Here is a 15,920-nt window from a genome sequence, read left to right as displayed (position 1 = left end):
GAACAAATTAACTGGTGACACTTCAAATGTGGTATGACAGAGAGTTCAGAAACCTAATGGCTTGAAAGAAGAAACTGCTTCCCATCCTAACCATTCTTGTATTTGAGTCTCCTGTCTGATAGGAGAAAGTAAACAAAATGCTGATTGGTTGGTTGAGATTCTTAATAATACCCCAAGGTCCCTGTGTATGCAGTACTCCTGATAAATGCCCTTGCTGGATAGTAGGGAGACCACTATGATCCTCTCAGCCTTTGTAGGGACTTCCAGTTTGATGCTCGGCTGCTCCCATACCAGATGGAGATGCACCTTGTCAAGATGCTCTCAGCGGTCGGTGCTCCTGTAAAATTTAGTTAAGATGGAGGGGGCAGGGGGTGCAGGAGAAGCCTCGCTTGCCTGTATCTTCTTAGGAAGTGAAGGCACTACTGTGCCTTCTTATTCCAGGAGGTGATATTGAGGGACCACGTGAGGTCATCCATGATATGAACTCCCAGGAACTTGGTGCACTTCACTCTCTCTACAGAGGAGCCATGTATGTGCAGAGGGGGAATGGTTCATCTGCACGTTCCTAAAGTCCACAATCATTTCCTTGGTCTTCTCCATGTTCATACTTAGGTTGTTCTTCTCATATAGTCCATTAGCCGCTCCACTTACTTTCTCTATTCCGACTCAACATTATTGTTGATGAGGCCAACCGCTGTTGTGTCATCTACAAATCTGATGACATGGTTTGAGCTGAATACTGTGACACAGTCATGCATCAGCAGTGTGAACAGCAGAAGGCTGAGCACACAGCCCTGAGGACCACCAGTGCTCAGCGTAATGGGACTAGAGACGTTGCTACCCACTGTGGCCTTTTTATTAAGAAGTCAAAGATCCAGTTACGGAAGGAGGTGTTGAGACTTAGTGAGGACAGTTGCCCCACCAATTTCTGAGGTATAATGGTGTTAAACGCTGAATTGAAGTCTATAACCAGCAGCCGGTATAGCTAATGGACTGCCTTCATACAATGCTACTCACAGATTCTCCATAACTTCATTTTCATTGTAACATTAAATAAGTTTGTTAATACCTTCAAATTCTTTGTAGTTCCTAACTTGTAACTTGTGAAGCAGTGAAGTCAGGTCACTTTCACTCCCTGTCATTTCTGACATCTCCAAGCCTGAATGCTTGAAACGACAGTGAGGAAGAACAGTTCTAAATTGTCTTACTGCTCATTTCTCACCAACTTTTAGTAACAAATATCACTGCTTTTTGAACAGAAACACATGTAGCTGACGCTATTTAAAAACTGTTCACTCTATTAACTGCTTAGTGTCCAATGACCACACAAGTGTATGTAACTGATGCTAGTTAAAAACTGTTTGACAAGTTCCCTGCCCCAATTAAGCAGCATAGTGTCCCAAATAAACAAAGGGAATCCCGGCTATTTTCTTGATTAGTTTTTGTTCTTTAAGAGTTGTCCCATACAGGTGACTGCCCCAATTAACTAGAACCCACTGTATATGGAAATCTTAGGATAAATCATGATATTGAACAGTGGAGCACACTTGAGGAGCCAAGTAACTTACACCTCTTATGCTTTTACTTTAAGGATAATAGTGTTAAGAAAATGACCAACAGAAAGACAATCTCAATAATGGACAGTGTTTCCTTTCTTTATAAACAGGAGGCACATATTGATAGATAGATAGATAGATAGATAGGCACAAATCAAGTCTGTCGAACCATAGAACATTACAACACAGAAACAGGCCCTTCTTGGCTGTGCCGAACCATTTTTCTGTCTCGTCCCACTGACCTGCACCTGGACCATACCCCTCCATACCCCTCTCATCCATGTACCTGTCCAAATTTTTCTTAAATGTTAAAAGTAAGCCCGCATTTATCACTTCATCTGGCAGCTCATTCCACACTCCCACCACTCTGTGTGAAGAAGCGCCCCCCCCTCCAAATGTTCCTTTTAAACTTTTCCCCCTTCACCCTTAACCCATGCCCTCTAGTTTTTCTCTCCCCTTGCCTACTACCTCTCCATGCATACAATAATAGACAATAGACAGTAGGTGCAGAAGTAGGCCATTTGGCCCTTCTAGCCAGCACCGCCATTCACTGTGATCATGGCTGATCATACACAATAAGTACGCCGTTCCTGCCCTCTCCCCATATCCCTTGACCCCGCTATCTATAAGAGCTCTATCTAACTCTCTCTTGAATGCATCCAGAGACTTGGCCTCCACTGCCTTCTGGGGCAGAGCATTCCACATATCCACCACTCTCTGGGTGAAAAAGTTTTTCCACATCTCTGTTCTAAATGGCCTACCCCTTATTCTTAAACTTTGGCCTCTAGTTCTGGACTCACCCATCAGCGGGAACATGCTTCCTGCCTCCAGTGTGTCCATTCCCTTAATAATCTTATATGTTTCAATCAGATCCCCTCTCATCCTTCTAAATTCCAGAGTATACAAGCCCAGTCGCTCCAATCTTTCAACATATGACAGTCCTGTCATTCTGGGAATTAACCTTGTGAACCTACGCTGCACTCCCTCAATAGCAAGAATGTCCTTCCTCAAATTTGGAGACCAAAACTGCACACAATACTCCAGGTGGGGTCTCACCAGGGCCCTGTACAGCTGCAGAAGACCTCCTTACTCCTATACTCAATCCCTCTTGTTATAAAAGCCAGCGTGCCATTAGCTTTCTTCACTGCCTGCTGTACCTGCATGCTTGCTTTCATTGACTGATGTACAAGAACACCTAGATCTCGTTGTACTTCCCCTTTTCCTAACTTGACTCCATTTAGATAGTAATCTGCCTTCCTGTTCTTGCCACCAAAGTGGATAACCTCACATTTATCCACATTAAACTGCATCTGCCATACATTTGCCCACTCACCCAACCTGTCCAAGTCACCCTGCATTCTCATAACATCCTCCTGACATTTCACACTGCCACCCAGCTTTGTGTCATCGGCAAATTTGCTAATGTTACTTTTAATCCCTTCATCTAAATCATTAATGTATATTGTAAACAGCTGCGGTCCCAGCACCGAACCTTGCGGTACCCCACTGGTCACAGCCTTCCATTCCGAAAGGGACCCGTTAATCACTACTCTTTGTTTCCTATCAGGCAGCCAATTTTCAAACCATGTCAGTACTCTGCCCCCAATACCATGTGCCCTAATTTTGCCCACTAAAGCACATGTGGGACTTTATCAAAAGCTTTCTGGAAGTCCAGGTACACTACATCCACTGGCTCTCCCTTGTCCATTTTCATAGTTACATCCTCAAAAAACTCCAGAAGATTAGTCAAGCATGATTTTCCCTTCATAAATCCATGCTGACTCGGACTGATCCTTTTACTGCTAACCAAATGTGTCGTAATTTCCTCTTTTATAATTGACTCCAGCATCATTCCCACCACTGACGTCAGGCTAACCGGTCTATAATTCCCTGTTTTCTCTCTCCCTCCTTTCTTGAAAAGTGAGTCAACATTAGCCACCCTCCAATCAGCAGGAACTGTTCCTGAATCTATAGAACATTGGAAAATGATTACCAATGCGTCCACGATTTCTAGAGCCACCTCTTTAAGTACCCTGGGATGCAGACCATCAGGGTCCCGGGGACTTATCAGCCTTCAGACTCAACAGTCTATCCAACACTGTTTCTTGCCTAATATAAATTTCCATCAGTTCATCCTTTACCCTAGTTCCTTTGGCCACTATTACATCTGGGAGATTGTTTGTGTCTTCCCTAGTGAAGACAGATCCAAAGTACCTGTTCAACTCGTCTGCCATTTCCTTGTTCCCCATAATAAATTCACCTGTTTCTGTCTTCAATGGCCCAATTTTGGCCTTAACTATTTTTTTGCTATTCACATACCTAAAGAAGCTTTTACTATCCTCCTTTATATTCTTGGCTACCGTAGATTTCGCACTACAGAGCGCACCTGATTAAAAGCCGCTGGCTCTAATTTTAGAAAGAAAATCAATTTTGTACTTGTACAAGCCGCACCGGATTTTAGGCCGCAGGTGTCCCACGTTGTAATATGAGATATTTACACAGAAAGATATTACACGTGAGGATTTTTTAACTTTTAATTAAATCCATATGGTAACATAAACAAATACATATTGCAAATGCTTTTTTTTGAACCGTGCCTGTAACGCGGCTACTTTTAAATATACATACGTATCGGTAACACACAAATTACGTTGCGTATACTTTTTTACTGAACAACATTCCAATATCTCCTAACGACTGGTAAAAAATATATATACTGCAGCCTACCAGGAAAAGTTATTGATTGCCTTTAACTTAAAAGCAGCGTTCGCTCGGGTCTAATGCCGCTCGCCCCCCACCTTCCCGTTTATCGCAAACCGGTATTTCCCACAAGACGCGGCGAAACCGGATGTGACGTCATAGCATCCCGGGATGTAGTACAGAAAACAAATATACCGGGTACTTAAAACACTTCTAACTTTAACTAGAAAATACTAACAAATGAATTACTAAGCGAAAATATTATAAACTAAATAACTGCCATAAAGGCAGCACAATGCTTTTCTTCGAGTGTTTTCCATGTTGATGAGGGTGAGTACAAATGACTGATTTACAATAATTTAATTGTGAAAGTGCGCTTGATTTATCGTACAATTTCATTGGACCTCTGTGAACTACTCATCAATTTTATTGGTCTACTGTTACAAGGCAAAATGTTTTTGGCGGCATGAAAAAAAATCATGCATTAGCCGCACCGTAGTAAAGGCCGCAGTGTTCAAAGCTGTTCAAAATGTGGGAAAAAAGTAGCAGCTTATAATCCGACATCTACGGTAGTTTATCTTCGTACCTCATTTTTTCTTGGCGTATTGCCTTTTTTGTTATCTTCTGTTGCTCTTTTAAAGCTTCCCAGTCCTCCAGTTTCCCACTCATCTTTGCTATGTTATACTTCTTCTCTTTTATTTTTATACTGCCCTTTACTTCCCTCATCAGACACGGCCGCCCCTTACTCCCCTTAGGATCTTTCTTCCTCTTTGGAATGAACTGATCCTGCACCTTCTGCATTATTCCCAGAAATACCTGCCATTGTTGTTCCACTGTCTTCCCTGCTAGGGTATTGTTCCATTGAACTTTGGCCAGCTCCTCCCTCATAGCTCCATAGTTCCCTTTGTTCAACTGTAATACTGACACATCTGATTTTCCCTTCTCCTTCTCAAATTGTAGGTTAAAACATTTCATATTATGGTCACTACCTCCTAATGGTTCCTTTACCTCGAGGTCCCTGATCAAATCCGGTTCATTGCACAACACTAAATCTAGAATTGCCTTCTCCCTGGTAGGCTCCAGTACAAGCTGTTCTAAGAATCCATCTCGGAGGCACTCCACAAACTCCCTTTCTTGGGGTCCAGTACCATTCTGATTCTCCCAGTCTACCTGCATGTTGAAATCCCCCATGACAACTGTATCATTACCTTTGCGACATGCCAATTTTAACTCTTCATTCAACTTACACCCTACATGCAGACTGCTGTTTGGGGGCCTGTAGATAACTCCCATTAGGGTCTTTCTCAGTTCTATCCATACTGACTCTACACCCCCAGATTCTATGTCCCCCCTCGCAAGGGACTGAATATCATTCCTCACCAACAGAGCCACCCCACCCCCTCTGCCAGTCAGTCTGTCATTTCGATAAGATGTATATCCTTCAATATTCATTTCCCAGGCCCTGTCCGCTTGAAGCCATGTCTCTGTTATTCCCACAACATCGTACTTGCCAATTTCTAACTGAGCCTCAAGCTCATCTACTTTATTCCTTATACTTCGTGCATTCATATATAATACTTTTAATTTGGTACTCCCCTCTCTTTTCATATCAATTCCTATTTCACTTGGTCATACTGTATGATCTCTTCTTGAGCTTTCTACTCCATTGATTCTGTTGTCCTTTTTAACTTTTCTTATTTTCACTTTCCCTTTAACTCCATCCTTGTATTTCCAGTTCATCCCTTCCCCCCCACTACTTAGTTTAAACACATCCGTGTTGCAGTGGCAAACCTGTCTGCCAGAATGCTGGTCCTCCACTTATTAAGGTGCAACCTGTCCCTTTTGTACAATTCATCCCTACCCCAAAACAGATCCCAGTAGTCCAAGAATGTAAATCCTTGCTTCCTGCACCAGTTCCTCAGCCACACATTCAGATCCATTATCTCCCTGTTCCTGCCCTCTCCAGCACGAGGAACTGGAAGCAAACCAGAGATAACCACCCTGGAAGTCCTGCTTTTCAGCCTTCTTTCAAGTTCTCTGAAGTCCCAGTTCTCAGTATAATTCTTATATCGAACAAGTTGGATTCCATACATTTGCTTCAAAGAACAGTTCTGATCCTGCTGTTCTAATGCAGCTTTGTTGCAACACCGTGAGCTGCAGAATGTCCTTCCTCTTCTTCCCAATGTCATTTGTGCCGACATGCACTACCACTTCCAGCTGTTCACCTTCACCCTTGAGGATTCCCTGCAATCGGTCCGTGATGTCCTGGATCCTAGCACCAGGGAGGCAACACACCATCCTTAAATCTCGCCTGTTGCCGCAGAAACCCCTTTCCGTACCTCTTACTATGGAGTCCCCTACTACCACGGCTCTTCCTGATGTCTGACTCCTCGGCTCTGCTTCTGCATCAATTTTCGGCTCGCAGACCTGTCCGTCAACATTTTAAATATATCTGCCAGGGCCCCTGCAATTTCAACACTAGTCTCCTTCAAGGTCCGAGGGAATACCCTGTCAGGGTCCTGGGGATTTATCTACTCTGATTTGCCTCAAGACAGCAAGCACCTCCTCCTCTTCAATCTGTGTAGGTTCCATGACCTCACTACCTGTTTGCCTTGTTTCCATAGACTCCATGCCATTTTCCTAAGTAAATACGGATGCAAAAATCCCATTTAAGATCTCCCCCATTTCTTTTGGTTCCATACATAGCCAGCTGACCACTCTGAGTTTCAAGAGGACCAATTTTATCCCTTACTATCCTACTAAAAGTCCAGATTGAAACAGGGAATATTATGATTAATGCGCTAGCCTTTGCATGTGTGAATTAGTGCAAAATAAACACAAGTTACTAGTAAATTGAACACCAATTTGCTTAATTTTGGAATGGTTTTTCAGGGGTAATACAAAACTAACTTTAAGACTCCAGGCAAGAACCACGGTGCATTTTAGTACTTTTACAAGTAAAAGATTTGTTTTACAATCACTACAAATTCCAAACAGTGCAACAGTCATTTTTTCTAATGGCCTTCAAGCTGCTTGCATATCTCCTGATAGTCTAAAGTGTGAATATGTGATATGTGCGCGCGCACACACGCACACAGTGTTTGTTGGTCTCTGTTGCTAGAGTGAAACTCTGTATGGAACTCGGTATCCCAGTGGAATCTCCCAACTAGGAGCTGGCAAACAGCCTTCACTAGTGGCAATCTAAACAGTGTTGTAGTGTGTCTATACACCCAGACTGCACAGCTTTCCCCAAATGTGGGGATTTCTCTGCAGAACAAGCTCAATAGCCAGAAACCACCTTTGGGCTGGGCAGCAAAGAGCTACGCAGCCAAGCAAATATGGTGAATGACTGCAGATTACAAACACTCAACATGATGGGTTGTGGGAGCTTATAGGATTCCGGGCAGTCTCTTAAAAAAAAGAAAGACATGCCAGTTCCCAGACCAGCCAGTGTGCAGCATGGTACTCCATCTCTCTGCAATGAGTGCCTGTAATCCTCACCTCAGTCTGCTCAGTACCAGACTTTACGAAGCCTTTCCACGCTAAGATGTGGCCAATTCAATGCAGCAAAAGCATCAGCAGAGAGCGAAGACTCATGCCAAGTTCCGGGATTCACAGCACATTCCTAGCACAAAGCACTATCCATAATGCATCTCTCTATATTTGAGACCTTCAAATTCTTTGTAGTCCCTAACTTGAAGTAGTGAAGTCGTTTCCCTTTCTCTCATGGCCATTTCTGGCATCTACAAGCTTGAGTGCTTGAAACAGCAGTGAGAAAAACAGTTCGAAATTGTCTCACCAAGTATTAGTAGCAAAATAAAATCACTAATTTTTGCGCACGAACTCACGCATCTGACGCTATTTAAAAATTGCTCTGTCTTAGCACGCCGTAGTGTCTAATGGCCACAGAAGTGCATGCATCTGATGCAAGTTAGAAATAACAATTTTTAAAATCACCAATTCTAATAGCATTCTTATTCCTGGAAATGCATCCAAGATACCAGTGCAGAAGTGTTGGATGAATCTGATGCTTAGCAAATTTCAAGTACTCTTATAGAACTGAGTACAAATGAAGTGCATTAATCTCCCAAATTACAATCCAGGTGCCACATTAATGGAAATTTAATCATCAAATTGTTCCATCCTCTCTTTGTGGAACACAAATCAATCTGATATCCACTGGCAAGTGCATTAAAAAGAAGTCCACAGCTGATCTTTCGTAACACCAGCTAGTGACAATGCATAACATGCTCCTGGTTACTCCCCCGTAAGGTTCCGCTACCTCTGCATTATCTAAATTTCAACAAAAAGATTTTTATTTTGATTTCAAGACAAACAAAGCTGGAAATCTTTGGCTGGTATCAGAACTTTTACAGCAGAAAGCTTCACTCCATGTGAGACAGAAATGTTGTGAACAGGATGGACACAGTGGTAGTTAGTGCTGCTGTGTCACAGCTCCAGTAAGTAGAGTTCAACTCTGACCCCATGCGGAGAGTGTAATTTGTCTCCATGGCCACGGGAAATAGATAGGTAGGGAAAGATAATACAAGGGGTGATTGATGTTCGTGGCCTAAGGTAGAAGGATCAATTTAAGAAAACCTAGTATATTTGTTTTTCAACATAGTCCCCTCTTACATTTACACACTTAGTCCAGCGGTGGCATACGGATCTTGGACCTCCAGAAAGAGTCCACAGATGAGTGATTGATAAGTTTGTGGCCTAAGGTAGAAGGAGATGAGTTATACAGCTCTTGTTACATGCAGTTCAACTCTTTGAGTGATTATGCAGAAAGTTTGAAGTTAATAACTCGTCTCTTTCTACCTTAGGCCACAAACTTATCAATCACCCTTGTTGTAGACACTTTCTGGAGGTCCAAGATCCGTATGCTCCACGACCGCTGGACTAAGTGTGTAAATGTAGGAGGGGACTATGTTGAAAAATAAATGTGCTAGGTTTTCAAAAATTGACTCCTTCTACCCTAAGCCACGAACTTATCACCCCTCGTATTTTACAGTGCTCAAGGGAAATGAAGGGGAATATGACTGATGAGATTGTTTTGATGGGAGCTAGCATATACCCAATTGGTTGAATGATTCCTTCTGTGTCATAAAGGACAATGCTTATATGGCTTATTGACTTATCAGTCTAAATGGTCTATTCCTGTGTTTCTATGTAATTCCATCACTGATACCCAAGTTAGTGCTGTTCAGTAATAGAAAGTATGTTCATATCCGAGGTTCTGCAATTCTGAAGCCTTTGTACTTTCACCAGAATTTCCAGAAACACGTTCTTACCACATGCTTTGTGATATGTTCTATTTGTGTATTTCAGTGCAGTTTAAACATAAAGGCATGGTTGCAGTTTTCAGAAAACTTCACTCTTAGAAATTTAGGTTTTGCTTTTTTTAGAAATCACTTCCATCTTTTTACTCTCTTTTTCAATCAGTCAAAAATCAACTGAATAAAAAGAATTCTAGAACAATGTTAAACGTTTCCCTAGACACTATACCAAGTTTGTGTTCAACTAGTAACTGCGCAATTTCCAAGAATGTAGCCCAAAAATGGTTAATTCAAAAGAAAATATGCTGCCTTCAGCTCTCCCAATATTAAAAAGCAGAGATGCTCATAGTCGACCATGATCACATCCAGCTTTTGCCTCAAAGATCACTGACATTTTCAAGCAAAGACTACACAAAAGAAAAGGTAATAGAAATCAGAAACCTGCCATTTCTAAAGACAAATCAAATGGAAAATGGCTGTTTTCTCATCCCTTGGCCCAAATACTCTTTTGTCCAAATGAGAGTAGGACTTTCACAGTGAACATCAGGTCCCTGGAAATGGAAGTGAGGGTTTTTTTTAGCATGCTGGCTGGCCTTCATTTGCCAGGCCACGAAGTACAGAAGTTGGGATGTTATGTAGTATTTGTACAAGATATTGGTGAGGCTGCAGTTTGGAGCATTGTGTTCACTTTTGGTCACCATGCTAGAGGAAGGATGCCATTAAACTAGAATGAAAGTAGAAAATATTTATAAGGATGTTGCCAGAACTCGAGAGTCTGAATGACAGAGAAAGGATGAGTGGACCAAGAATGTATTCTTTAAAGCACAAGAGAATATCATGGTTTGGAGGCTTCTGTGCTTCAATGACCTGGAGAGCTATGTTGGCTGGAGTGAGAGCTTTATGCTTCAGCTCTTGATAGGGTCACCCATGCCAAACAGTTCAAAAGGTAAAGGCCAGACTAAGAGTGGCCCATCAATCCTCTAGGTTCAGGGGTTCAGCTCAGGGCTAACAACCCTGATTGATAAAGTCAAATTGTTATGGAAGCAGCAAAGAAAAATCCTTCTACATCTGAGTGCAATGATATTCCTCAGTCTCCACCCAGGATTTGCATGACCAACCGAAGTGAAAACCAGGAGGAAACTACTGACACGATGAAGGAAGCTTTGAACACCGCCAGAGATGGAGGACCTTCATTGCTGCTCTAAACACCAGCAGTAACAGGCAGTAAGAAGAAGTAGAAATAGAAGAAGAGTGGTGGCCTTAGAGACACAAAAAATCATGAGGGGCATACAGTGGGAGAATGCACACAGTGTGTTTCCCAGGGTTAGAGAATCAAAAACTAAAGGGCATAGGTTTAAGAAGAGAGGGAAAGGATTGAATAGGAACCTGAAGGGCAACCTGAGGATGGTTAGTAAAAGGAATGAATTGACAAACAAGGATGATACATTAATATTTGAGGAGTACTTGCATAGGTACATGAACAGAAAGGTTTGAAGAGGCAAGGGCCAAATGCAGGTAATGGGGCTACCTTAGATCGGAATCTTGGTCAGTATGCAACATTTGGGCTGAAACGTCTGTTTTTGTGATGTACGACTTCCATCATCCAAACCATTTTATGGCTGCCAGATCTGTTTGATACCGTGCAAACTGGTATTGGCGGATTCCCAGAAATATCAATTAAACAATTGAAACAAAAACATGTCACTTTGAACAATGAGTCATTAACTTTAATGCAAGTAAAACTGAAAATAAATTGTTTCTTAAAAATTAAAAGTGTAAAATAATTGGTAAGTAACAAGAATTTTGAAAGAATTTAGGGAGGGAGGGTGAGAATTATAGAGGTGTAGTCGCGCGCAACGCGCTACTAAAGAAGCACACGGAGGCAGAGAGAGCTGAACTCAAAATGCTTTTACTGACTCAAAATTGCGCGCTTAAATCTCCCCTCCCATGGGACCTGTGACCCGCGGGGCGTACATGATGTCAGACTGTCCCTGGAAGATCCGCCCCGAGCGGGTAGTTCCAAACGCGCTACCGTGTGTCTGCCGGCGGCTCCCGATTGCGGTTTGAGTCCCGCGTGTGCGGGCCGCCACAGGGGCTGTCTAGCCCCAAATTCTCTACATTACAGTAAAATTTCATGTGGTTCAATACATGCTTAGGGAAGGAAACTTGCTATCCTTCCCAGTTTCACTATTGCATTACTCCAGACCCACCCGTAACTGAAATAGTCATTCAGTTCAAGGATATAACAATGAGTATTACCAATACATATATATGATGTATTAATAACCACGTACAACTGAAAGGGAAAGAAACAGATCACTGGAATAACTCAGAGGGTCAGGCAGCATCTTTAGATTCAAAATCTGTAAGTGAACATTTCTGGTTGAGATCTATCAGGACTGAGAAAACAAGTAAGACTGCTGCTATAATCACAATATGTAATGGATAAGAGCTTGACTGAAGCAGGTAGATGATAGGTGGAATAGATGGGGAGTAGAATATGGGCAAACAGAATCAAATGTGGTGGGGGGGAGGGAGAGATGATGATAGGATAGAGACTGATAGGTGGTAATCTTCTCTCTTTACCTCCAGGGTGATCTAAACGGCACTTCCAGATTAGACAGAGGTCCACATTAACTTCTTTCAACCTGGTCAACAGTGTTTGTGATACAACCTCTTCACTACGTTTTGAGACCAAGCATAGATCAGGCCACTGTTTTGCAGAGCACCTGCGTTCTGTTCACAACTTCAAGCTTCCAATTGCACATCATTTTAAAATCACCTTCCCACTCCTAGACTGACCTGCTTGTCCTTGGCCTTCTCCATTGGAAGAACATAGTGTTACATTTTATTTACAGTCCAACGGACATTAAATTTTCCTTTTATCAGATAACACAAACACTGGTGGTCTGCTCTCACACATGTTCATTTCTTCATCTAATTTTCTTTACCTTTGTTCATCTCTACAATCCACTCCCCAGTCTGGTTCCACTTGCCAATCATCCCCTTCCCATCTGGTTCCATCCATCATCCACCAGCTTTCGTCCCATCCTCTAAGTCAGGGATTCCCAACCTGGTGTCCAGGGACCTCTAAGTTAATGGTAGGATTCATGGTGTAAAAAAGGTTGGGAACCCCTGTTCTATTATTTCTTTTTCAGCCTTGATGCAGGATCTCTCTCTGGAACATCAACTGATATATTTTGCCTCTACAGATGTTGCATGACCTGCTAAGTTCTTCCAGCCTTGTTTTTGTTCTCGATTCCAGCATCTGCATTGTCTTATGTCTACACAAATGAAGGGTTTCTTCAGAATAACTGACACATGAATAAGGTTCCCCGTTACTGTAACAACATGGTATGTTTAAATATCATGAAGAATACACATTGCTCTTGTACAAAGCTCCAATTTGATTATTAAATTCAAGTATGAAATTCTCTCACAAATATTTAGACCAAAAATGAAATTGCAGTATGCATAGAGGTAATTAAATCATGACATTTTGAAGTACCGATCAATATCGTCCTTTCCATTTAATGATTGACTACTTTGCTTTAGAAATCACTGGGTTCATAAATGAACATTTTGACTGATACCTGAAATATTTTGAAGTGTGAACATTAAGTGCAATGAGTGTACCAATTTATTCATTTCACCCACTGGACTGTAAGTGTGGGCTTTTACTGCACTCTGTAGTTCAAGAATTATACTGCAGGACAACTGTATACAGAAGCACAACCATTGGATGAAATAAAGGGTATTTTTCTATCCTGCACAGAACTATAGAAAACTTGCACAGCATCTACATTTGGGTTCCATGAATCAATGTTGTAATTTTCCATTTGGTCTGAATATCTCCAATTAATGCAGTTCTTTATCTCCATTAAGACCACTTTCGAACACTCAGAATAACCTTCATTAAGTAGATGTGATCATGTCTCATGCAGGGCATTTTAGTGTTTGGCTTTGGTTCCACCCCCCCCCCCCCCTTTCTTCCTACTTTCCCCTAAACAAAGCTACTCTTATTCTGGCCTTGCCCAAAACTCTTCCAAAGTTACTTACAAGACCAGTTTCAAATTGTTTAGCTTCCTGTTATAACATCTTGCAAATATCATTCATCTTAACTGGGCTTTAATTTTTATCTAATCCCTAGCTGCTTTTTTTTTTAAAACAATACATCTTGCCAACACCCACTATTCTCACTCAAAGTAGTTAGACTTTTTTTGTGCAAGCTATCATTCCATCTCCAAATTAGCTATCCTTTCCCAATTCACAGTGCCTTTTTTCATTCACTTGAACACTCGATAGTTTTCAGTACTAGATCGCAATACTGAAATTAGGATCAAAAATTACATCTCCAATACTGTAACCATACTTCTTATCCTTATGAACTTTTGACGTAGATGTCAAAGTCTACCAACCTTGTCATGTGTTGGTAGGCTTTTCAACCACAGAGATCATTATATATGAGTTCAATATTGCAATTACCCAAAGACCATTTCTGCCAGATTGCTCAGTGGTAACTCAGGCATGTCAACAGAGCACATAGACCAAAGATAATGCTGTAAATTGTTGTGGGTACAATTACTATGCTTAAAGGACATTTGGAAAGATTCATGGATGAAAAGGCTTAGAGGGATATAGGACCACTGCAGGCAAATGGAAATAGCTCAGGTGAGTACTTTGATTGGCAAGGATGAACTGGGCTGTAAGGCCTGTTTCTCTGCTATATAACTGTAGAACTCCAAAATATTTAAGTCAAAATTATGTGACTCTATTTCCAAAAATATTAACTGCCCTTCAGCAAACTTTTACCATTTAGTTCTCTTTTTTTCCCCCAAGATCAAGACAGGAACACCCAGTGTTTACTCTTCCCAATTTACTACAGCCAAACAACACGGTAAACCCTTGTTACTTTATTTTCTTTAAGATTAACATTGAAAAAGTACCTCTCCCTGTTCATGATGATATATACAGAACATACTACAGAATAACAACAGGAATACAAATCAAATCAGTTTAGTTGTAAAAACATTTGTTGTTTCATTAGGCAAAAGCGGCAAGATAATTTTAAAACCACAGTTAAAAATATACAAAATTACAAACCTTTGGTTCAGATGAAGAAATAGTCAGTGAAGTTGGGAAAAGCTGTAAGCCAGAAGGGGACCAGAGCAGCAAGAAAGCAGAAGAAGAATATTAATAGATTAGAGTGGATTGATCTTTAATAAATGGACAGTTTTCTGGACACAAGACATAAAGGGTTCTTTCAGAATTAAATTTAAATAAAGTGGATTTGTTTTTCAATTGTTTCTCCCAAATGACTTGTATTATTACAAGCAGGTAATATCTATTGAGCCTACTTCTTGGGTACGAGAGTCACAATAACCTCTCGAACATAATGATAAACCTGCTTTACTTTCTCATTTTTTAATACTTTTCTGACAGCAGCTAACTGAATTTGAAAAGATCTTCTTAAATAAATTCCTTCCCCTGTAAAAATTCAGGCATGACCTATAAAAATTAAAAATAATGAATAAGCCAAGGCAAATCAATTTGGACCTTTTAAACTTCATTTGTCTTAATATTATTACCACTAAAGGGACACTGCAATTACATTTCTAAGCATGCAGTCACTCCCAGTCCAAGGATCAACACAATCTGCTGCACAGAAATTAAAATAACGAACATGCTGCATTTAGTTAAAATAATTACAACTTATGTGCAAATGACACAGCATAATATATACAGCATTAAAGTTTTCTTCACCTGATGCAAATTAACAGGGCAAACATATTCCGAAATCTATACATTGAAAAATTAGCGGCATCAATTGTCAAAAAATGAAGACCACAACCCATTTAACCATATAACCATATAACCATATAACAATCACAGCACGGAAACAGGCCATTCCGGCCCTCCTAGTCCGTGCCGAACTCTTAATCTCACCTAGTCCCACCTACCCGCACTCAGCCCATAACCCTCCACTCCTTTCCTATCCATATACCTATCCAATTTTACCTTAAATGACACAACTGAACTGGCCTCTACTACTTCTACAGGAAGCTCATTCCACACAGCTATCACTCTCTGAGTAAAGAAATACCCCCTCGTGTTTCCCTTAAACTTTTGCCCCCTAACTCTCAAATCATGTCCTCTCGTTTGAATCTCCCCTACTCTCAATGGAAACAGCCTATTCACGTCAACTCTATCTATCCCTCTCAACATTTTAAATACCTCGATCAAATCCCCCCTCAACCTTCTACGCTCCAATGAATAGAGACCTAACTTGTTCAACCTTTCTCTGTAACTTAAGTGCTGAAACCCTGGTAACATCCTAGTAAATCGTCTCTGCACTCTCTCTAATTTATTGATATCTTTCCTATAA

General features: G+C 41.1%; 1 protein-coding gene across 7 annotated transcripts in view; it reads right to left on the bottom strand.

Moving 5' to 3' along the window:
- Positions 1-15,920, bottom strand: part of clec16a (C-type lectin domain containing 16A) — a 230,884-nt gene that overhangs the window by 141,178 nt on the left and 73,786 nt on the right. For 5 of the 7 annotated variants that reach the window (XM_073060358.1, XM_073060359.1, XM_073060354.1 and 2 more), the window contains one exon: positions 14,639-14,680. The exons of the other annotated variants lie outside the window; for them this stretch is intronic. In XM_073060358.1, coding sequence (XP_072916459.1) covers positions 14,639-14,680 — 42 coding nt within the window. The remainder of the gene's footprint in view (positions 1-14,638; positions 14,681-15,920) is intronic. 7 annotated transcript variants of the gene reach the window in all.

This window comes from Hemitrygon akajei, chromosome 11, assembly GCF_048418815.1.
Source record: "Hemitrygon akajei chromosome 11, sHemAka1.3, whole genome shotgun sequence".
In the NCBI taxonomy this organism is placed as follows: domain Eukaryota; kingdom Metazoa; phylum Chordata; class Chondrichthyes; order Myliobatiformes; family Dasyatidae; genus Hemitrygon; species Hemitrygon akajei.
Note: the sequence above shows the minus strand (reverse complement) of the source record. Positions and strands in the feature narration are given on the sequence as shown.